The sequence below is a fragment of the Dreissena polymorpha genome, chromosome 10, assembly GCF_020536995.1.
Source record: "Dreissena polymorpha isolate Duluth1 chromosome 10, UMN_Dpol_1.0, whole genome shotgun sequence".
Classification (NCBI taxonomy): domain Eukaryota; kingdom Metazoa; phylum Mollusca; class Bivalvia; order Myida; family Dreissenidae; genus Dreissena; species Dreissena polymorpha.
This window is the reverse complement of record NC_068364.1, coordinates 35,412,297-35,437,895: the sequence shown is the minus strand read 5'-3', so window position 1 is coordinate 35,437,895 and position 25,599 is coordinate 35,412,297. Positions and strand designations below refer to the sequence as shown.

The following is a 25,599-nucleotide window of genomic DNA, read 5'->3' as shown; positions in this document are numbered from 1 at the left end:
CACAATTTGAGTCGTTTGAGCATACAGAGAGTAGTCCGGAATTCCTTACACTGAACAGTGCTACATCCTTTGAATTGAGCACATACGCAGTGATGTAGCAAAAATTCAGAGGTTGTATCTCGAATCAGCTTATTAAATATTCGAAAATATTCATGCGTGTCTGTTGGCGTTATGTAAAAGACACTAAGATGAAAACTGAAACAGCTACGCCTAAAAACGCATAAGTGCTCTTTACCTATGTTTATGTTAGCGTTGTTGACACCGTGTGAACTGCTCGGGTAACAAGTAAAGCATAAACAGCAATGTTTATATACTTTTATTCCTCCATATACAAGATACGAAGATAATTGTATATTTTGAATTTGTATATGGTGTCAAAAATCAAAAGTTTTGTACACGGAACTTTCATTATGAATTTATATTCTTGGTGAGATAGTCATTTGATATTAGAAAAACATATTCCTTTAATATGATGGTGACTGCAAATTTTCTTTATATTAAGTTATCATTACCATTTTCATCATACTTTCTATGCTTTCAGAACTTCCAAAAAGCATGTTGTTTTTATTTTGTCTTAGTTATTTCTATGAAATAATAAGGATGATAAAAAGTGCACACAAAACTCGACCCGTGCGCTATGACACACACTTTATAAAGTTGAATGGCGTGTGTTCATTTCAAACTTGCGATTGATTTTCTAAAATGAATTGCGTGTTAAATTATGCAATAGCGAACATATTCAGTGCCTTCAGCGCTTTGATTATAAACGTTATAGAACATATTAATTTTTATAATAATGAAACATGTGTCCCCTGAATTTTGTGAGCGGCAAGTAATGAGCTTGAGTAATGTCCCTTCCTTAACTTTTTGAGAGTGTCTTCCAAGCACAAGTGTCTGAATAAAAGTATAAAGTGCATAAACGCCAATTTGATTGTTCGGTACGCGAAACAACTTTCCCGTGTTTGCGTGTACATTTCTCGTAGTTGCAATTATTTATAAAACTTATAAATGATGTTTACTTCACGTGCTGTGCTTATGTTTAGTGAATGGTTTAGAAAAACGGACAGGACGAATCATTTAAGGAAGCTGATTATTACATGATGCCACATTTTATTAACATTATTTAAGACAATGCAGTAATTTGGGTACGAAGGCATTGTTGATTTGGTAAAAATAAATACATACATATCAAGCTTCATATAGGATTATACAACGCATAGTAATCCCTCTGTATCAGGATGTTTTGATTGACATAACCATTATACGATGTATTTGATATAAATATTTTACCTGCAATGCCTTTTCAATGTTAAATGTCCATACTGTATATCGATTCCCCATTATATTTTTTTACCATGGCCTTGCAATGTTGTATAACCCAAGTGGTATATCGTTTTAAAGGGGCCGTTTCACGTGTTGTTAAATTGACACAATTAAAAAGAAATGTTTCTGATACACAATTTCGTTGTAGTTATGATGTTTGTGAGGAAACAGTAATTCTGAACAATGATCTAAATTACCCAATATTTGCATCTGTTGACGATATAAAAAACCTGAAAAGTATCAAACTTTTTAACGCGAACTGATTGAATAATTTGGAGAGTTATGTTGCTGTCGTTTATTTTGTGACACTACGAGGATTGCTTATATAAACATGACATGCATCACTCATTGTATGAGTACGGATGACCGAGTGGCCTGAGCGTTAGACTTTTACCCCAGGGGTCAGTGGTTTCAGCTCAGTTTAGGATTACTATTTTCCCTTCTTCAATTATATTCTTGTTTGTTTTTTTACTGGAGTTTTCTAGATCCAATATTTACTTTTATTAACATGAAGTATTTAATGTCAAACTACAATTCATGCCACAATCTGTTAAAATATCCATTTAATATAAACCGCGCTTGGGCTTAAAAATAGGTACACGTTGTTTTTTTAAAGCCCCGTCTAAGCTAACAATTGATAGGCGCTCATTAAAAATGTTTTTTAGCATCAATGTTAATGAGTGGTGTACCTTCACTAAAACAATCTGCACGTTCGACGAATTTGTTATTTAAAGTACAACATGGTTATTCGGTATAACAACAAACATAGCATAACCATCTTTCGTGATATAGTAAATACTGTACGCCGAGGAGAGTAATGGTATTCGGTATCGGTTGAAATTATCATTAACTGGTTGAGAATAGATTGAATCACACTATATGGGGTGTGATGTTATAGTATTATAAACTTAATGTCGCAAATCGTGTGTCATTTCAAGTGAACTTGATCATTTTGCCGATTGCCCGGTTATGTCGGCTTTATTAAATCATGTGTAGAAGAGCGCCACTGAACGAGGTTCTATACGGAAAAATGTAATACCGCTCTCGCTCATCAATGTTTGCGGTGGATACATAGACCCTGTCCCCTGCTGAGACTTTCACCACGGCTGCATTCCCGCCGGTCAAACTCCACAGGCCTTGCGCAAGGGCTAGTGCTTTGTAACCACCATTCACCATCAAAGCAACATATGCCTGGCGAGTGTCGTCTATAAAATCATTGTTTACTTCAACGTTAAACATAAAGACATATACACCAGTCACAGGTACAGTGAAGATGCCGGTACTGGGGCTGTAGTTGCTTCCTTCGTTGTAGTGAACATGGTCGAATTTGATGACAGTATCTTTGGAATAATATTCGCTTTTTGTTTGAAGCTCGGTTGAGAAACCGACAAAGGTTCCTGTAGCAAAAACATATTTATGTCATTTCACAATTCAGTTTGTTCACAACGATTACTATAACTAAGGCGTGAATGAATTGTCAGGTAAAGTGCGTGTTGTCGGTGTTGTTTTTATAGTATGGTTAAATCGGATTATCGTAGGATGTATTTTAAAATCATTCTACTAAATATTTTTCAACTCAGAATTTCTTAAAAAATATTATGAATACCATCACTTACCTGTGATTTTCTGCGGTCCGGATATATGCCCTCGTGTCGTATCGACTTGTGATTCGATAGTCCTTGTCTTTGATTGAAGATCCGCTTGCGTCCTCTCCAGACTAAGAACCCGTGACTGAAGAGAGTGGGTGTTACTCTGTGTAGCTGCTACTCTCTGTTCAACGGTAGCTATTTCAGCTTGTGTTTTGATTGCTGCTACTTTCATGTCGGACAGCGTCTTTTCCAGAGTTTCAATCCTTCCAACGATATGTCCTCGTGTCGTTTCGACTTGTGATTCGATAGCCCTTGTCTTTGTTTTAAGATCCGCTTGCGTCCCCTCCAGACTTTGAACCCGTGACTGGAGATAGTGAGTGTTGTACTGCATTACTGCTACTTTCTGCTCCACGGTAGCAATTTGAGCTTGTGTTTTGTTTGCTGCTTCTTTCATGTCTGACTGCGTCTTTTCGAGTGTCTCAATCCTTTGAACGATCTGTTCTCGAGTCGTATCGATTTTTGATTCGAGAGTGTATGTCTTTGCATTTAGATCCGTTTGCTTCCTTTCCATACTTTGAACTAGTGACTGGAGATTGTGAGTGTTGTTCTGCGTAGCTGTTACATTCTGTTCCACGGTAGCTATTTGATCTTGTTGTTTGTTTGCTGCACCTTTTATGTCCGACTGCGTCTTTTCCAGAGTGATAATCCTTACAAAGGTCTGTATTCGTGTCGTATCGACTTGTGATTCGATATCCCTTGTCTTTGATTTGAGATCCGTTTGCGTCTGCTCCAGACTTTGAACCCGTGACTGGAGAGTGTGAGTGTTGCCCCGAAGAGCTGCTACTTTCTGCTCCATAGTCGCTATTTGAGCTTGTGTTTTGTTTACTGCTCCTTTCACGTGTGACTGCATCTTTTCAAGGTTTTCAATGCGTCCAACCGAGTCCGCCACTTCCTGTTTTAAAACTCGAAAGTCGTCATAAGCACTCATCAATATTTTAATATCGGACTGTACGCCCTCCTGAATCTTCTGAACAGAATTCAATCGTGACTGGGTTGCTGCCTTCTCCTGCTCAAGTCCGCGTCTTAACAGGTGCGTGCGTCGCTCTACTTCTACCGTTTCTATGTCTTTCACTTGACTGTCCATATTATCGAGTCTCTCCTAGACAGATGTCAGCTTCTGATTAAAAGAAGCCACCTCACTGAGCTGCTGGTTCGTTGCGGCCATCGATGTTATACGATCCTTTATATCTCTTCTTATTACATCCTGCTCCTTTTTGATTATATTCTGCTCCAACATTAGTGTGTCTTATCTAGCAGACAACATGACATACACCTTGTCCAATGTTAACTCACACTGTCCGCCAAAGGCCAGCAGACTTACCGTCCCCAATACATAAATCATGAGATACATGTTTCAAGTTACTATCTTAATTGTCGATTACGCCTAATTTTATCCATTCGGTCCGAGAAGACTGCTACACTTACGCGCTTTGCCTTGCTTTTTATTTAAGGAATGTGCTCATGAAACGGAAAACACTTGTTCAAATGTCACAGGCGTATTTACAAGTACCAATCATTTCTACTAAATGTAGTATTTACCGTTAAAGATTTGAAGGGACATAATGTGAATCAATATACTGATTCAAAATACGGTATCATATTTTAATCAATTTTTTTTTACCGGTAATCAGGATGGTTAACACATGCGTCTCTGGCTTTACAAACATTATTAACATATTTATTCTATAAATACAAAAAATGTCCCCAAAACATTTTCGAGCCCTGGAAAATCAGTTATAAATATAAAATCGAACAAAATGTACACCAAATGACGCAATACGCATTCGCACTTTCGATAACGGGACTTTAATGTTGCAGTTGGCTATGTGTGTAGTTTAATTCTTAATAAAGGCGTGCATCGGAAAGAATGTGTTTGTGATTGCTTATCTTTGTCCAAGGATTTCATCAATATATACTTATAACTATCAACGTAAATTTGTGTTTCAAATCCATGGAAACAAGATGCTTACGCACTGCCTATAAAAATTTCGCTATCACTTTAACATTTCCAAACTGCCTTGTTTAGTTTTAAATAATATTCTCGAGCGTAATTAGTTTAAACCTATTTATTTTTAGCTCGACTGCATCGAAAGCCTTAGGCTTATATAAACGCTCTCGAGTCCGTTTCCTGAGCCTAGAGCCAGTACTTGGTGTCTATGTGGGGAGATCTAAAGAACGCTCCCACGGTGGGGATCGAACCCTTGACCGCCCGATCGCTGGGCGGACACCATATCCGTTACACCACGGCGAGCGTAATTGAACCGGAGCATGCCAAATAACTAACCGTCAAAGGAAATCCCCGTAAAATCCATGTTAACTTATGTTCGATTTCATTCGAGACATACACGCATTGTATTGATTTAACCCATTCGAACGAATAGGTATTATTATTTTGTTTACATTTATTTGATTGAGACGTGCGTTTTTGGAGGTGTTTTAATATTATTAATTTTCATAGCATGTATTGACATTGTACAAGCTATAACTGTAAAAATATACATTATTATAATCATCATCAGCAGCATCAGAAGACGCAGCAGCGTCATCATCGTCATCTCCATCGCCATAACCAAAGCCATCGTCAAGTTCATCTTTCTCATCAATCTCATCCTCATCATCTTCATCATCATCATATTCTTCTTCTTCTCCTACTTCTTTTTCGTCTTCTTCATCATCAGCAGCAGAAGCAGCAGCAACATCAGCAGCCGCAGCAGCATCATCGTAATCATCACCAGCAGCATCATCATCTTCAGCATAAGCATTACCATCATCATCGTCATCATCCCTATCGTAATCAAAATGATCATCTTCTTCTTCTTCTTCATCTTCATATTCATCACTACCACCACCACTGCCACCCTTATGACTAAAAGCATCATTAACTACCCATTATCATGAATATGAATATTGCAACAACGACTCCGACAACGACAATGATGATTTATTTGAAAGGATTAATTATACCTATGGAGACAATCTAAAAATCTTGAAAGTTAACATTTGGTTTTACAAAAATTAGTGCATTCCTAATCAAACACAATTCATGTTTCACTACAACGCAGTTGTTTGTATCGAAAAACCAAAAGTATGTCGTCGCTAAATTGCGGTACTATTTTGGTGAATGGTTTGTTGATGATTAAATCAAAGGAAGTAATAATAAATTACGGAATCTCATATTGGTATGTTGAGTCGAGTTTTTTTTATAAGAAATATAACAATGTTGCCAGAAAAGTGTCATTTACTGAACAGCTTAATCCAAATAACTTAACATATATTGCTTATTTAAATTCGCATATTAAGTGACAGAAATTTTAGCGCGTTACGATGCGTATTGTGTAGTGTCTGATTCGTTAATTATTCAACTCCCAATTAATTAATAAATTCCGCCGTCGATACTTTGTTGCATATTTTGTATTTCTTGGCAACGCCTATTGTGTTGTAACATAGTTGACGGAGAACACAATGACACTATACACGTAGACAGAGTCCATTTCTGATTTTTTTACGTTTTATTTTTGCTTATTAACACAACACAACGTTTTTTTAAATGTTTGTCATATACAAGACAACACGCGAAGCCAACAACGGGCCCAGCCCGCGAAAGCAAGCAATAACGCACCTTCTATCTTCCACTGCCTTAGTAAGACTGTTTTATTAATATAGATATAAACAACGAAAGCTTTGATAAGTGTTACGTATGCAATTCTGATTGGGTTGTAAAGTCACGTGTCTATGACGAATGCAACGGACACATAACGAATACATACGGAATGGACCGAATGTTGACACGTAAGGTAAACACATATTCGTGTCCGGTAATATATGTATTCCGGAAAAAGCAACTTTTTGGAAAAACCCACTAATCTGATGGTACAAATAAACATGACCCATTTATAATCCTTTCAAAATCAAACACTGTATCAACCGTTATTATTTAAAGAAAGCTATCATTGGTTGATATAATGTTCCAGCGTTGTTTGTACTGGGGTGATTAGTGGGTTTTTCTAATCTCGAGCTTTTCCGGGATCAGTCTATTATTGATGTTTTCTAATCCGAGGCTACTGATATGTTGATCCAGGTGGCCGCCTATCCAAGACCGCATGAAATCTGGTACAAAGTTCGACTATCATATTAATCCAACAATGCCCAATGCCAAAAATGTGCGTTTTGTGTGCGTTATGTTACAGTGTGTTCTTATACTTTTGAAAATCTGTAATTTGTAAAGGCGATCACATTTAATACATGCCTGAACTAAATAAAACTCAGATGCTTAGAGGTATTTAACTGGATCGTTGCTTTCAGTCTCAAGAATTAATATTAGAAATACACGCTTACTATCGATTTATTCGGCTATGGTTACTATTTGTGAATTGCTCTACACCGTCTATTTAACGTTATCAAAGGCCTTCATATCATTCTATTGAGTTTTTACCGGATACAGCTCCTTCCTAAATACGACGAGTAATATTGTTAAGCATATTGTAACGTTGTTGAGAACAATGAGTACCTCATGTAAGAATCTGTTCGCAGTTCATGCTGTTTTTTTCCGGTCATGCGCGGATAAGTCAGTTTTATGGCCGGAAGTGCGCGAAAACTGATGCGAATGTATTAAATATCATCATCATCATCGTCATCATCGTCATCATCATCATCATCATCATCATCATCATCATCATCATCATCATCATCATCATCATCATCATCATCATCATCATCATCATCATCATCATCATCATCATCATCATCATCATCATCATCATCATCATCATCATCAACAACATCATCATCATCATCACCACCACCACCACTACCCACCAGCACGATCACTATCACCATCATCACCATTATCAACATCATCGTCGTCGTCATCATCGTCATCATTATCATCATCATTATAATTGTTATGTCCTTCAAGGGCGTGTCTTCACATATTTTCAAAGAATGATCAAGGTGCACTATATTGTTTACAACTTCTACATTTGGTATTGCAGTGCAGGACCTCCTATCCAATGTCCAATATTTCAAGGCAGATTCCCTACTATGATGTTATGCTCATAATGCCAGAGTATTCCGGACGGTTAATCATTCATAGAGAAATGCCCTTATTACTAAATTTACATGCTTACAATAAACACATGCATCGACAAAATGGAATTTACATATTGGATATTAGTGTGATAGTATTATTTTGTTTTTGAGTAGGTCATACTTAACTGTATTGTAAATTAACTTGTAATGAATGATTATTTGCTTCAATATTGTACAGCTGGTTTTCCTAAATTTATTTTCTAACTTTGTGTTGCCCATTTTTTTTTTCAAGACAAATTTGGTGAAGACGTATAAAAGCAATTCTCCATTAATCATCGCTTTCTCTGCGATTACAGTTATTCATTGATATTTTATGCATCTGATATTATCGGTAATAAATGTATAGCCATTGCATGATTCCGGTCTAGAACCTGTTCGTCTTGCACGCACACCAAATAATATATCAGTTAGATACTTGAACTGTTTGTACCTATGACCATTCCATAAAAATTAATGTCTCCATATCATAAAGCTTTACCTTGAATATGATGTGTTTTTTTTAATTCTTCCATGAACATTCCAACATTTTATAAGATATACGTGTATTATTATATTATCTATAAATAATATTTATTTGGCAACATTTAAAATTGCTGACGGAAAGTACTCTTAGTATTTTATCACACCTCGTTAAGTTCACATAAACAAATAATATTATAATATTATTAATCTTTTTTATTTGAAGGTTTAAAATATTTTAATTCGAAAAGCAATAGTATAAAGAAGATTAAAAACCTAAACATGGTAAAATTAAAAAGACGTGAAGTTGAATAAATTATGTTGGTCTTTCTTAAAATATCACTTTAAAAAATCTACTCTTTGTCCTCTTAGGATTGATGAAGGGTGTTTTGTAGATTGCGTTCAAATGTTTCCATTTAGATACATGCCGGAACAATAGATGAGAGCCATGAGTGTTCTCCTTAATACGGAATATATTAGGCGGTTATTCTATTCATAATGTTATTTCTTCAACTGCAAGAAAGTGATGTCTGAAGCACATGCTAAACTAAACACTATCATCATGCGACTATGTACTTGAAGATGTGTTTGTTTTATAAAACCGTTTGGCTCGTTAAACAGTGCTTCTAAAAAAAATAAAGTTGTACTGACAAGATAAAGTAAAAGTTTTTGTTTCCATGACGCTCGTTAAAAAACGAATAATAGCGTTATTAATGTGGTTTATGAAATCGTTAAAGTAATTCTTTTTTCGGCAAAAACACAACAACAATTCAATAGATAAATACTATTTGTAGTTGTGGCAGTCTGTTCATGAAATACCGAAAACGAGCACCTTAAAATATGACTATCATTTTGAAAATACACGTCTTTTAGAGTAGCGCAATAAACTAGCTTTAACATCCCCACCCACTTTCAATCAAAGTACTGACAGTACTGGTGTGACGATGCTTTTGAATAAGATGGATATCAAGCATCAATTTAAGTTTATCTACATCACCACAATTGTGTATGTGGGTACGAAAATTTTCGGTACGAAAAAAAAATGGGTACGAACATTTTGGGTACAAAAATTATGCCCCAAAAAATTGGGTACGAAACAAAACTTGGTTACGAAAAAAAAAGTGGGTACGAAAAAACAATTGGGTACGAAAATTAATTAAGGTACGAAAACAAATTGGGTACGAAAAAAATTAGGGGGTAGGGGAAGTAGTACCCGTAGGGAACTTGACACATTCAGCGAAAATGGGAGGCGGGTTGCATTCTCGATCAAATATAACAAGAAATATCTTGAAAAGATATTCGACGTGTATTTTCTGTACCACTTATCTTAAAAAAACGTTCTGTTACAGTAAACGTGTGTGGGTTATAACATTACGCTTCAGCAGATATATTCAAACTTGACATGCTCTTTAATTACACCATGCTCTTTATGTATATCATACCAAACTTTATATTTCGTTGTTTCTTTTCCGTAGTTAATGATGTCATGTGTACGGACGTGATTTCACATGCCCATGTGCATGAACATATAATTTTTCTCTTTTGATTATTATTTTTTTCTTAATCCAATAAGCTTAGGCATGTTTGTTCGTAAATTACGGTAATAATTTCATGATGATTATCGAAAGAAGGCATGAGCACATAGTCGTAAGAGCACTTGAATACGTGAGTTCGCCCATGAACACATAGTAAGGTTAACTAAATCTCCGCGATATGACCTAACATGTGTTAAAACAGCAAACAATATCCAACAAACGAATGAATTATCAAACATAGTATGTGCACTGATGTGGCTCTGTAATTTCTGTTTGAAAAGTGTATTAAATATGCAAAATGAGAAAGCACGCATAAGAGCGAGTTTCAAAGATGTCGTACGGCTATTATGCTGTTTATATACCATACTCGCTATAACGTTTACAAATGGCAGGTTCGAAATAATTCGTTTTCTTTACACTCACGATCGCGTTAAACGTTAATTATACAAGTTTTTATTCGCAATTTTTTTACAGAATCACGACAAATTTCAAATAAAATACAGAAAATGCATAGTTGTTTCATTGATCTATAAACATATAATGGATTGAAAATATCTGATTTAAAATTAACGTTTTCAAGCTATTATTAAATCTTTTTCCCATAATATGCTGTCCTATTTATAGCTGAGCTTCCTTTACCTTTATCAATGATAATCAGCGAGGTATGCCGATTAGAAAAATCGAGCTATCTCAATCGGACTGGCTCGGTCTTTTACATAGGTCGCCATTGTGAAGAATTTTGTCATGGTATGATAACTTAGACGAACTGCTTCGCAGCATCGTCAATAAAAGCAGGCCATTCAAACGAATTACTTATTGATAGGCCATGTTATTTTGACCTTTCGAGCTCAAAATCAAAAAGCGTCTCTAAAAACAACAATATAAATCCCTTCCAAGAGGCAGAATAACTATGAATAAGAAATCTTGGAAATAACGCAAGACTATTATTTACGTATTGTATTTGAATGTCCATTATAATTTTGAAAGCTGCAATACAACACCAATCAATAGTGCTGATTTTATATAAATCAGTTAAAATCACTATGATCGTCAATTAGCTGATCCGCTAGTAGGTTGGTGTTTTTTTCCGTCCGTCCTAAATTTGTTCCGCTATCTTACCAAACCGTTAAAGAAGATAACTGTTCACCTCTATGAGAATAGAGATCGTGCGTCGCGTTCAAGAACAATCCGGTAAACTTTATTCTCGATGCTATAATTGTGGGTTCATTTGATAGGCCGACTAAAACTCCGTTTGACGAAATAGGTTTTTGTTATTGCCAGCAGAACTTTAAAACCAATTGATACGCATAATATAGTTCTAATCATTATTTAATGTATATGTGTTGTGTTGGACGCAGCATGTGGGTGATTTCAAGGTCAAAGTAAAAATGCGACACTCTAATATTACAAACCGGGTATATCTGTTCTGTAAATTCAACATGCAATGACGAGTTTTTAAATAACTTGGAACTTATAAGAACATACGAGACGTTGTGTTGTTCGCAAGCACTAAATGGTTACCTTTAAGCTCACGCGTCAAAATAAAGTACATATCATCAGAGCTCTACATGCAGGGGAACTAAGCACAGTGGAAATAATCACATTTAATAAATAATGTCGATACTTCAAATTTCAGATTTGTTTATTGTGTTGCAAACTCAATTACAATGACGTATTGAAGTTTACTTTATTAGGTAGTTTATGCCAGCTTAGACTAATGTGAACGTGTGTGAAGTAAGCCAATTTAGCCTATTTAGCCTATTTAGCCGGTTTAGTAGATAGGTTGATACATACATCCTTTTTATCATATTCAGCCTATTGAGATGAAATATTAATCTTATTTAGCCTATTAAGAAAGTTTGGTACATAGTTGAAGAATACATTTTATCCCATCATCAGACGTGCATTGTCGAAATAAACCACTGTGGAATATATTTTGCTTTATTTCGGCAATGCTGAAATATAGCTGTCACGCGCGGCGGAGGATCGTCATGTTACTCGGATTCAACTATAAAGTAATCATTTTTAGTAAAATCGAATCAGATTCAACAAAACAAACAATTTGATACCAAGAGGTAATATATTTTAAACACAAAATGCAACACAAAAAGCAAACAGAACAGTATTTACACATATTAAGTGCGCGTACTCATGACGTCATTATTAACACGTCAAACGACAAAAGTCTTATTCTTTCCCGCTAAAGCTGCAGTTTTTTAGTATTTTTATTCAATTTTCATTATTTCTTTAAAATCGGGGACATAGAGGTATGATAAACAGAAAAAAGGTTAGTTACTAATCTTTTTGTTATATATTAGGCTCGGCACGAATAAAATAATAATACAATGTTTGCTTAAAATAACATTGGGATTTTCCGTGTAGTTTTATTTTCCTATTCTATTGACTATTTTTAAAGAAATAATTTACGACTAAGAAAATTGATGGGATTAATCGAATACTAGGTCGGTGACGAATAAAGCGAAGTTTATTTTGCTCGGCCCGAAAATTTGAACCACTCGCCAAGGCTCGTGGTTCAGATTTTCTAAGCCTCGCAAGATAAACTTCGCTTTATTCAGCACCGACCTAGTATTCTCTATATCCGAGTGTGCATTCTTCCCATGCACATTTAAGGACAAATAAGAGTTATCTCCCGGAAGCGACCTAGTGCAAGCTGAACTCCCGTTGGCTGCCTGTCAATTCCGCCTAATCTTGTCCATTCGGTCCGAGTAGACTGCTGCACCTCCGTGATCAGCTTTGTTCTTCTTTAAGGAGTTGTGCTCATTAAACGGAAGTCACATGTTTAAACGTCACAGGCGTTTTTACAAGAACCAATTATTATCTTTACCGTTTCAGATTTTAAAGGGCATATCAACTCTAAATACGGTTTCATATTTTCCAAAAATATTTTACCGGTCATCGGAATGCTTGGAACATGCGTCTTGTTTTCCACAAAGTTTAATTTACATATTTATTCTATAAATACAAACAAAGTGTCCCCGAAACAATATCGGGCCATGGAAAATCAGTTATAGTTATAAAATCATTATGAAGATCATTGTACATTCAGTAACGCTATACGCATTCGCATTATCGATAACGGGACTGTAATGTTGCAGTTGGCTATCTATGTGGTTTATCTCTAAATGGCGGCGTGAATCGGAAAACTTTGTTTAAGCTAGTACTTATTTTTCTTAACAATAATTATAAACATATATGCTTTACAAAATAGAACTGTTTATGTGTTAATTCATCTATATACTTGTATTTACGGTAAAATACCTTCGATATACCCGTTATGTTGTTGTGATTCTTAAGGTTAGGTATAAATTTTGCTCCGCAAATTCTGCATTCGATTTATGAGTCTTTGTTTGTTCTGACCATTAACTTTTTCGATGTTGTTTATGAAAAAAACACTTTATGAAGCAGATATGTTTTGCGTTTAGACATATGAATCAGCGGTATAAAACACTTTTATTCTAAGAAGTCCTCCAAACACTAGTCACATGTCAAGAGACCCAACGCAAATAGTATTACGACTGTTTGTTACATTAAAAAAACAATCGCATCCTTGTACTGCTTTGTATTAAGTGTGAAATAACTGGTTCATGATGAGAAAACATGTTCAATTCCTGGTAACACTTTGAGCAAGTATTTTGGATAGTTAATACTTATACAACTTCTAAATGATACTGCGCGAATATGACAACATGCAAACTTTTGTTAAAATCCATGAAAACAAGATGCTTAAGAACTGCCTACGAAAATATCGCTGACATTTTAAAATTTCCAAACTTCCTTGTAGTCATTCGAAAGCATTATTTTGAATAATTAACTCGGGCATCTTTTATGCGTGTGTATTTCAAAGTTGATGAGGTTGCTCCGCGCCCGGGGCATCATTGTGTTTGAACTTATAAGAGCTCCTCATGTTTGTGTTCGATGTTTATGAGGTCCTTCCGGGCCTGAAGCAGCATTCTGTGACGATCGGGAGTGTGTCCAAGCAGTCCTTCCTGGTTTGGGTATTAGACTTTGGAAAGTTTTGAAAGATTTCCAGCTGTTGCGTTTTTACTGAAAGGAGGTCAATTTGTTGTGGTCTTGTGCTGTGGGGTAAACTGGAGTGGCTGAATGGGAACCAACCTGTCCAGAATGCGTACAACCTACCAAACTCACATGCAACCGGAACGGAAATTGAACCCGGTTCGCCTAAGTGCAAAGCGCGTGTACCAACCACTTCGCTAAGCGGATTTCCCTAAGAGCGCCACAGTGATATCTGCTTAATGTAACGTTGCCTGAGATATTTTTTATATCATGGTCTACAGGAAGTTCTTATATCAGTCATGTGTGGAGGATGGTCATATTACTCGGAATCAACTATACCGTAATCTTTTTTAGTAAAATCGAATCATATTCAACAAAACAAATTTGATACCAAGATGTAATATATGTTAAACACAAATGCAACACAAACAGCAAAAAAACATATTTTACAAATATTAAGCGCGCGTGCTCATGACGTCATCATTAACACGTAAAACGACACAGGTCATATTCTTTCCCTCTAAAACTGCAGTCTTTTAGTGTTTTTTTCATAATGATTTTTTAATCGGGGGCGAAGAGGTATGATAAACTGAAAAACGGGTTACTGCCTGAATATATCAGGCTCGGCACGAATAGAATAACGGCTCGGCAAGCCTCGCCGTTATATTATTCTAAGCCTTGCCTGATATATATTACAAAAAGATCAGGCAGTAACCTGTTTTTCTCTATATATATCGTCGGTCGATACTGTGAGATAACCACATGGGATACACTTACAATTCAATTCCATTTCAGGAGTTAATTGGTTTACAATCAATCAATTCAAAATTAACTTCGACCGTTCAATGACTTAAGCGTTCGATTACAGAACAGGCATCTCGCGTGGTGAAATTCTTATACTCGCTTATATCTTGTCCATGGATTGTGTATATTATTTAATATATTTCCCAATGTATTTCAAGTTATAAAGAAACTTAATAGTACACACACATCAATCAAATAATAACAGATATGATACTGATGTTGCGTTATAAGGGATGGGAATCCAATTTAACATAAACGGCCCAAAATAAAAACTACCATGCAATCATATACCGACAAGTTCTAGCCTACTTTATAGCTAATTTCTCCCACACTTCGTTCATAATCATGGTTATATGCGTTATGAAGGTACTATTTAACAATGATACAATGAAAACATTATATTATTATTTTCTTATTCTTGAGTTTGCCAACTATATTATATTTACCATCTGCGACATAGTCGCGTTAAGTGGAAAACATATATAATTAAGAAATCATTAAGGATTTGTGAACATCTCAAAAGTTTAGCAAATGTTAACATAGTTGCGAAAAAACTTAACACTAGTCAAATATTTACTAGTTTAATGTCTGACATAGGGCAAAGGGACACAAATTTCCCTTTCGTAGTGCATGCCATTATGCCGTTTGTCAAGTTATCGTGCTTTTAATGTAGATTGTATTTTGCCACTTTATGACACAAATTGTTTTCTCTTCTTCGATTCGACAGTTACGTGGTAGTAGCAGAAGTAGTAGTAGTAGTAGTAGTAAAAGTAGTAGTAGTAGCAGTAGTAGTAGTTTTAGTAGTAGTAGTAATAGTTAGTTGCAGTAGTAGTGGTTGTAGTAGCAGAAGTAGTAGTAGTAGTAGAAGTAGAAGTTGTAGTAGTAGTAGTAGTAGTAGTAGTTGTAGTAGTAGTAGTAGTAGTAGTAGTAGTATTAGTAGTAGTAGTAGTAGCAGAAGTATTAGTATAAGTAGTAGTAGTAGTAGTAGTAGTAGTAGTAGTAGTAGTAGTAGTAGTAATAATATTAGTAGTAATATTAGTAGTAGAAGTGGTAGTAGTATTAATAGCAGTAGTAGTAGTCGTAGTAGAAGTATAATTAGTAGTTACTGTAGTTGTAATAGTAGTAGTAGTGGTAGTTGTAGTAGTAGTAGTAGTAGTAGTAGTTGTAGTAGTCGTTGTTGATGTAGTAGTTGTAGTAGTAGAAGTAGTAGTAGTAGTAGCAGTAGTAGTAGTAGTAGTAGTAGTAGTAGTAGTAGTAGTAGTAGTAGTAGTAGTAGTAGTAGTAGTAGAAGTAGTAGTAGTAGATGTAGAAGTAGTAGAAGTAGTAGTAGTAGTAGTAGTAGTAGTAGTAGTAGTAGCAGTAGTAGTAGTAGTAGTAGTAGTAGTAGTAGTAGTAGTAGTAGTAGTAGTCATCGTAGTCGTCGTAGTAGTAGAAGTTGTTGTTGTTGTAGCAGTATACCAACTGACTGTATACGTATTTTTGTTTATTACGCTCAGACATTAGTTTTATTTAATATATGTCAATACATATTTACATATAACGCAATTCTTTCTGAAAGATCTTTTATTTCTGAGATGTATTTCTATTAATACTTGTATGGCGTAGTTCACCATGTCCCTACAAGCACGTTAAAGCGACCTTCATTTAGGTTAGCTCAGACATCACAAACAAAGCCTATCGATAAATCATATATACATATCAGTACTTTGCTAAGCATCCTGTGTGAAGTGATTAAAACTGTGTTACTAAAATAAGTGCAGAACTTCAATGTTACGAAAAAAAAAACGTTTAGATCAAACATGTTTTTTTTCATAGGATAAAGAACAAAACTTATTAAAGTACATAATAACAATGATGGTATATATGCTTCCGACAACACTTAGCTTTGATTGCACACTTATTACAATCAATTGACAAGCTGTTTGTTAAGAAGAATACTTAAAGTTCTCAAGCAGTGGTTGAAATGTGCGGGCATCACTTGGTATTTAAACCTTCCTTCTGAAGCAAATAGATGGTGAATATTAAATTATTGTAATGTTAATGAGACCATAAAACATATTCAACTAAACGTTTATATAAATTGCACATTTTTTAACTTTATAATGGAGTTGTTAAGTCTTTCTAAACGTGACGCACCTCATACTATTGTATCTCTATTCATGCTAATGAACCGGTATAAGGTTTGCGAAAAATACTTAAATACTTTATTTGAAGATATTTTATTTATGCCGATCAGTACATTCTAATTTTGTGTTGCTTGCAGTCCATATCATTTACAAAACGAGAATACCAGTAAAACATTTCGATGCTTAGTAAATTTATTGGTTTATTTTATGGGTTCACTATAAGAATTAGTTACATGAGGCAATATCTATCTGAAAGATGAACAGAGCGCAGTAGCATGATAATATGTATCAATGAGAGGTAAGATGCTTAAATATGTCTTTGAATAGGCCAAGATATCTTGCACAGACATTTTCGAATTTTAATGAATTTTAATTACCAATGTGTGTATACCATATACATTTCTCTAAATAGGCTCAGGGAACTTGCATTTAAATTTCTTTAAATAGCTGAGAGCTCTTGCTAAGAAATGCCCTAATTGTAATGAATTTTAATAACACATATGTGTATACCTTATGAAGAAAAATGTCGAAGATCGACCTGAAAATATGCAGAGGTCCACATTTAAAGGACACTGTGATCAGTTGTTTCATAAAGGAATCATTATAAAGTATAAAGTTCCTGAGATGTATGTACAGAGACCAAACATTCATTCATACAAAACGTATTATTTATAATCAAATGGCCTCAACTTCCTCAGCAAAGCAAAACAGCTAACATTCACTCTATCTCCTCTATAAACCTTAAATGGACACTGCATACAATAAAATGTGGATTATTTGTGCCTGAGGCATGGCGCAGAAGCAAACAAATAAAAAAATATCATATTGAATTAGTAAATGTTTTTGTTATAAAAAAATCGAAGATGAAGCGCAAAAGGCTGCTTTTAACGTGCTTTTTAAATTCTACATCTTTAAGTGGTTCTCAGCGCTTTTCAATAGTTTATATCCGCTGTATTGTGCAACTCATTGGTTAAACTGTCCTAACATATAAAGTATTAACACTGTGCAGTTCATCAAACCGATGAAAAGCTATGGAAAGGCTGATACTAGAAAATATGTGTTATTCGCCATTTTTTATTTGAGTGGTTTAACGAGAACCACGTGCATTCTTGCATGTGCATTTAACAGTTAAACATTTAATTTTTGTTTATATTTATATATTTAATCCTTTAATCACTAATTGTTTTATTTTTATGTTTTTTTTAATACATGGTATTGAATAAAAAGTGTATAATATAGAATTGGTCAATTAAAAGCAACCAATATATACCAATCTTAGATTGCAAACTTGGCCATGTGGTGATGATGATGATGCTGATGACAATATGAGGATCAAGATGATGATGAAAACAAAGGCGATACAGTAACAAGGATTATCATGATGTTGATGATGATGGTGATGATGAGGAGGAGGAGGAGGAAGAGGAGAAGGAAAATGAGGGGGAGGAGGAGGAAAAGGAGGAGATGATGGTGATGGTGATGATGATGATGATGATGGTGGCGGTGGTGATGATGATGATGATGATGATGATATAATATATTCTACTAAAGTGTACCATGTTGCTTTATTACCTTCATTATTGACTTTTATCCCACTTTTACAGCGAATTCGAATGATTAAAGCCCCGTTGATTAAATTTCTGCTATAATAAACGGCACGAAATGACTGACATGAACTGCCGAATCGGGACTACTTTTTCCCACGCACCTTGTTACCTGTATTCGCCAAGTGCATCAATAATAAAAACAGTCTCAACTGTTTGTCAATTTTAATGACCTTTGAAATAGTAAAAAAACGTGTGTGTTGTCATTTATTGTCATTAAACCTCTAATATTAGGTAAATTTAACACTATGTTGCAAAAAGGTTCTGTTGTTGTTGCTCCCTTTGACCTAGTCAGTTCTAGTTGCTCACCTTTTACCGTAGAAACAATCGTCTGCGAAATTGTTACACTTCAAATGTCTAACGAATTTCACAAAGCCAATTTCTCAATAATTTGGGATGAATTAAATGATGAAAATGAGCAACTGCAACAATGGAATTAACACTAAGCCATTTCCAGGAACAATCGGGGTTTGATCCATCTAATATGTTTACAAATGAGATTGAATTGACAACTGAGAATGAAACCAGCCCCGGTACTAACTTAAGTTCTGATGCAGCATCCAGTGGCAATGTCATTTCCTCAACTTAAATCGTATTCGAGACATGCCTGACAATAAAGAGTTCTTAGATGTTAACTTCACTGATGCCGATGATTTCATTGTCCAAAATAAAAATAAAAAGACTGTAGCGAAGACCTTGTCTGACATAAACAAATTTAAAAGGTTTCTAATGTCAAATCCGGAAACAAAAGAAATCAACCACATAGAACCAACTCTTATTTATTTGGCCACTTTCCTGTTATTCCTTAGAAAGTCAAATGACACAGATTTCGAACCAAGCTCCATCCGTGGGCATCATTGCTAGTGTCGACAGGTAACTGAAACGACATCGCTATGCATGTTCAGTCATGACAGGGAATGGAGCCCAATTTGCACTCACAAGGGACACCTACAATGCAAAGAAAAAAGTCTTAAAAAAACAGGTATAATTAAGATGAACGTTAAAAACATCATCTTGAAACCAAGACAGAGGAAGGAGAACAACGACTTGAAAAAAGAACACAAAATGGTGAACAACGCATAACAAGCAGGACAAATGATGGAGAACAACGCCTTGAAAGTAAGGCAGAGGAAGTGGAAAAACGCCTTGAACGAAGGACATAAGATGGAGAACAAGGTATTACAAGAAGGACAAATGGTGGAGAACAACGCATTGCAAGCAAGGCAGAGGAAGTAGAACAACGAATTGAAAGAAGGACACAAGATGGAGAACAACGCATTTCAAGCGGGACCAATGATGGAGAACAACGCATTCAACGCGATACCCAGGAAGGGGAAACACGTATTGACAACAAGACAGGTTGGAGAACGTCGCATTGACGACAGGGTTTATCGTGGGGAACAAAGCCTTGACAAAAATATACATTGTGTGGAACAGCGCCTCGAACAGTCAAAACATACAAACGCACCTGAGGAGTACGATCGAGGCGTGGACAGGTTAGTGAAAAGGTTTAATTTCCCACATAAGTTGATTTCATCAAACGTTAAAACAATACATACATATACACAATTATGAATAGGTGAACAATGATGTCCAAATATTATCTATAATTCATTTCGAACGAAGCGTAAATAAAACGATATGTGTGTGGATTTAGCTCCAAACCTAATGCATTGAACACATCAACACACTTCAACACATTGAATTCTTCACAAGGTTTTGTATTCCTCAACTTTATGCTCGTGTTTTTGCGACGCCTCGTTCTTTATTTACTGCTACCTAATTAAATTGATGTTTCACACATGCCTTGGTTGTTTATATCTTTAGTCTTTGATTGCGACCCAGAACTCTTACTTAAAATGAGTCAATACTATGAATTAAAACTATGAAAATAACATTTATTCATCCGTTACAATAACATATTCACATTTGAAAGTAAACACATGTGTTGGTAATTATCATGTTAACATACTTAAAATATACATACTATGTACAAAGAGGAATATTTGGTCAGTGAATTGTCTTAGAAAACCTGTATATTAGCAAAACATGTAATTTTTAGTTAGAAATAAGTCAAAACTATGATCTACCTCTCCTAGTTGTAGTATTTTATTTACTTCTACTACGACGACGGCTACAACCATTACTACTTTTATGATATTATTTCAGAACTTATCCAAATTTATTAAGAACTATTACAACAGCAAATTAAGTCCCGTTACAATATCTTCACTAAATGACGCCGTCGATAAACGATTAAGAGATCTTTATATGCCACCCAAAATTTGCCTTATGCGTAGAGAAAAGGGGACGTATAAGAAAACAGGGAAATAGAACAAGGATATTTTTTCAACAGATGACCTAGTGAACACAAGAATATTCCTTTAAGGTGAGGCGGAGTCTGGTAAAACCACTTTCGCATCAAAGTTGGCCTTGGACTGGTGTTTAAACAAATCACGCGAAAATAATCCTCGAAAGTTAAATTCAAAGTCCGATGACACATCACGTATGTTTGATGATTTAAATGTACTGCAAGACTATATGTTTGTCTTTCATATCAGATTGATAAATTCGTTTAGGTTGTCTGACGCAACAGAAATAATTAAATCACATATTATAAACAATCTACACGCAAAAGGAGGTCGTAAAAAAGCGTATGAGCTTCTTAATGAGATCATGAAACGTGAACGTTGCTTGATACTATTGGATGGTCTAGATAAGTGGACCGATTCTGGAGGTCATCACAACCTACCGACACTGGTCGAAAACCACAGCCGCTGTATACTGTTCATTACAACTCGACCTTGGAAATTGGCTCAAGGAAATGTTAAGCATTCTGATATTGGTCGATTGTTTCAACTAAAAAGAATAAACGATCATTTCAAGCTGAGCAGAATTATTCTGAGTTGTATGATAGATGAAGAAGAAGATTTGGACGAAAGACAAACCGAATTTGAGAATTACATAGTGGGACTGGAGATCGGCGAATTAATGTCATCCCCTATGATGTTTTCTGTCATCGTATGTTCATATGACAAAGGCACAAAACTGAAAGGCTCCATGTGTGAAATATACATCCTTATGCTCGATAGTCTTCTGAAGAAGGCGAGCAGTAAAGGAAAATACTTTCAAAAACCGCAATTGACATGTTTTGCAAAGACAAAATACATTCAACCAAATATTGACAACGAAATCGTCATTGCTAAAGCCGCGTTTTGTTTGTTGTTTTCAGATACACAAGAACATTCGATTGTATTTGATGCTAAAGAAATATACGCTTTATTAGACGATACACAAACAGAATTTGCTCTGAAGGCCGGTATTTTAACAGAAACGAAGACATTGTCTGTAGTAAGATCCTCATCAACGTTTTCCTTTTTACACAAAAGCGTCCAGGAATTTCTTGCTGCTTACCATATCGCCTGCAATGAACACCTCAGTTATGGCGTCATTTCTGAAAACCTCAAACGGCACACCTATCTTGATATTAACTGAGTTTTCTTGTTCCTGTGTGGAATGAAATCATTGTCAGCGATTGAACTATCTCAATTTATGTATGACTGTGCCGTGGCGGCTTATAATGCCTGCTCCTATAACAACTATAATTATCAAGACCATGTCTGCAATGGTTATATTGAGGGTGTTGCAAATATGCAGACTTGTATTATCTTGCGACTCAGTCACTTTCGTTTCGGCTTTTCGGTCAAGGACTTAGTTTTACAGAGCATCTGGAACAGGAACGCGCTTCATGCCCAGTCATTACATGTGGATGCGAGTAAACGGTCTGAATCTAGTATTTCGATTGACTTGTCATCGGGTCGCAAGTTGAATAAATTGGAACTCAGCGAACAATATATAGGATTCAAAGGTAAACTATACTAATAAATATTATAACATTATAAAAACACTTGAGTCATTTTGGATATCAGATATACCATTTCCTTTTTTAGTTTATCCATTTTGGGGACGTATAATTGTGTGAAGCGATTGTGAAGTACATTGTTAAATAAACGTTATTTTTAATACCAACTTGCGCATGATATCGCCTCTTATTATAATATAAAAACATTTTTGGTAGAAGATCTTTAATCTCAGTAGAAAATTTATATTTGTTTTATCTTTTCGCTGAGCAAACACAATAAGACAAAAACAAATTATGTTTCCATCAATTACCTATGTCAACCTGCGGAAGTTACTTTTCTTTAACACACAAAACAGCTGGCAGAATATTCGCAAACATGTAATAACAATGAATCTACGAAGAATATATTAAACAAAACTTAATTTAGTTACAATAACAAAACACTATGACAATTTCCACAACATTAATTATTTATGACGGTTTTGAGCAAATAATTAGATGAAGTCATTTTTCAAAAACGTGAGACATTTAAGCGTTCTTATAATTGTTGTGTTTATTCATTGACCTAGAACTAAAATATAAGTAATAGTTAATGCTTTCAATGTCTAATCGAACAATAATTCACTCGTGGTTGTATTACATATTTTGCTCACCAATCTTTGTATTATTTGCATAAATTTAATAATATATCCACATCAACAATGATCCTCTATATAATGGCGCTATATACGCAAACAGTATTCAATTCCGTAATTCTATCGAAATAAATTTAATTGGATCATATGCATAGTTTTAAGTTTAAGATACCTTTCTTCTAAAATAACACTTTTGACACATCAATTTAAAAAGCATTTTGGGTTTGCTGATTTTTTTTATTGCAAAACGCAAGTATTATCTTGAAGAATTATGCATTTTTATATAAAGCCCCCCCCCCTTTTGCATTGGGCAACAACGTTGCATTTGTAACAAGAGTTCAACTTCAAGGTGGTGGTCACTATAGTTAGATACATTTCAGTTTTCGTAAATGTTGTGATCATAGCGTCAAATTCAGGTCATTGTTGAAGCGGAACCTAGGTTAGATTTTGACGAGAAATAATACAAGCGCATACATGTTTCGGAATCGGGCCTTATGGGCATTTATAATATAACCATTTTAATACACGTGACGTGTTTAGACATGATTAAAGCTACAATATTGTGCTCTCTGTTCAATCCATGTTTGTAAACCATCTTTCCCGAACAGATAAAAACAAACACAACCTTAAACATGGCGTTCAACGTTAAGTTAACACGTTCGAATATATTGATGACTATTATATACATGAAGAAATCTTACAAAATAACACGCTAATTCGGACCAATTTTAAATCGTCCGCAATTTCGCGATTACCACACAATCTTTTTCATCATCAGCAGCAACCACCTCTTCCTCCTCCTCCTCCTCATCATCATCATTATCATCATTATCATTACATCATCATCATCATCACCATCATCATCACCATCACCATCATCATCATCATCATTATCATCATCCTCTATATCATTGGTCTAGTACTTCGATTTAATTTTTTTTCTTGCCTATTATTGCACGCTGTATACCTAACTTCCTGAATTAAACGTGGTATGTTTGAGTTTGCTTTCGATATTTCCTATAATTAGTTTGCCATTTGACGAATAAAATGATTGAAACATTATTTAAAAATACGGGGTCAAATTTAAAAAAAAATAACACGATACACAACTCACGTGACATACTCGTCAACGATGAGACCAGATTCATGAATTAAATCCTCAAGAGTAAAGACACACCTTCGCATTGGACCAATTAAATCACTCCTGTGTTTAAAATGTCGGCCAGTTGATATGTATGTAAACAAAGGTTTCAAACGGCGCTGGACAGTGAGTTTTGATGCATAATGTAACGGCAAGAACGGTTAGCAAGTTTTATTGAATTATAGTACCTTGGTCCGTGAGCTTTGCATATAAAGTGCCATTTACTCCGTAAAGATTTCAGTCTTCGATCGGGTCTGATCGATAACGAGGTAGCCACGCGAGTTGTGTATCGTGTTATTTCTTAGAATTTTACCCAGTAGTTTTAAACATATTACAAGATATGAACATTTCTAGAAAGAAAAGTCATTTCTGCGTTGAATAAGACCAAGTTCATGGAATCGCTTGCACCTGTCTTGTACAGATCTTGTACTTTAAACATCATATACTCAGAAACTTGAACGGTAAGGGGTTTCATCTGGTATGCAAAATCGAATGATGTTCCAATATATGTGCGCAGATGTACTGTAAGCGAGTCCAAGTATTTGAGCGTCGATACTGACTGTGACAACAGCGATAAATGCTTAACGAACAAGCCTTCAATCTCACCTCTCAATCTCAGACTCTTGATATTTAGACCACGGATATTCTCTCAAAGACCAGGGTTATATTTATCCACGCAAATACCAAGCTTTTCAAGTTGTGTTAGCGACTCTGCCGTCAACAATCCATTTTTAACTTCCGAATGTACTGTCCACCAAACCAGCCTCTTGATATTAAGACCTCGATAAGCTTTCCACAGACCACGACTTGTTCTAGAAAGGCCAATACTAAGCATTTCTATCTGCGGGGTGATGACAACAACTGCGACATTTGCTCTAGGTGTGTCATTTGCAATCCTCCCTTTGAACCTTTCAGATTCAGACCTTTAATGTTCAGCCCATGGAGTGCCTTCCACAGACTTGGGCTTTCAATATCCACTTTAATACTTAGCGTTTCCAGCTTTGTTAGCGTTGAAAGTGATTGCGATATTGAATCTACATGCTTCACTTCAAAACCTTCTCTCCAACCATCAAGACCAAGACGCTAATATTCATACCCCGAAGAGCCTTCCATAGACCGGGATTGTGTTCAGACGCTTTAATACTAAGCGTTTCCAGCTGTGTGAGTGACGCTTATTCACAGTCGATAGGAATAGTTACCTCATGCACACATTACGTATCGGTGTTTTTATTATTTTAATATTAATGCACTTCCTGAATTATCTTTAAAATAAGAGGATAGTAAGATACTGATAACTATTTATTACATAATTTAAAAACATATATTGAAAAGTGTCGT

General features: G+C 35.3%; 2 protein-coding genes across 2 annotated transcripts; both read right to left on the bottom strand.

The window, feature by feature from the left end:
* Positions 1-239: 239 nt before the first annotated feature.
* LOC127848197 (early endosome antigen 1-like) lies at positions 240-4,407 on the bottom strand. Its single transcript, XM_052380519.1, has 2 exons — positions 2,940-4,407; positions 240-2,720 (listed from the first exon to the last, which is right to left on the bottom strand). Exons 1-2 carry the CDS (start codon positions 4,054-4,056, stop codon positions 2,305-2,307), a joined length of 1,533 nt encoding a protein of 510 aa, XP_052236479.1. The 5' UTR covers positions 4,057-4,407; the 3' UTR covers positions 240-2,304.
* Positions 4,072-7,817, bottom strand: LOC127849043 (prostatic spermine-binding protein-like). Its single transcript, XM_052381767.1, has 3 exons — positions 7,769-7,817; positions 5,472-5,797; positions 4,072-4,197 (listed from the first exon to the last, which is right to left on the bottom strand). The coding sequence occupies exons 1-3, from the start codon at positions 7,815-7,817 to the stop codon at positions 4,072-4,074; spliced, it is 501 nt and encodes a 166-aa protein (XP_052237727.1).
* Positions 7,818-25,599: the final 17,782 nt, after the last annotated feature.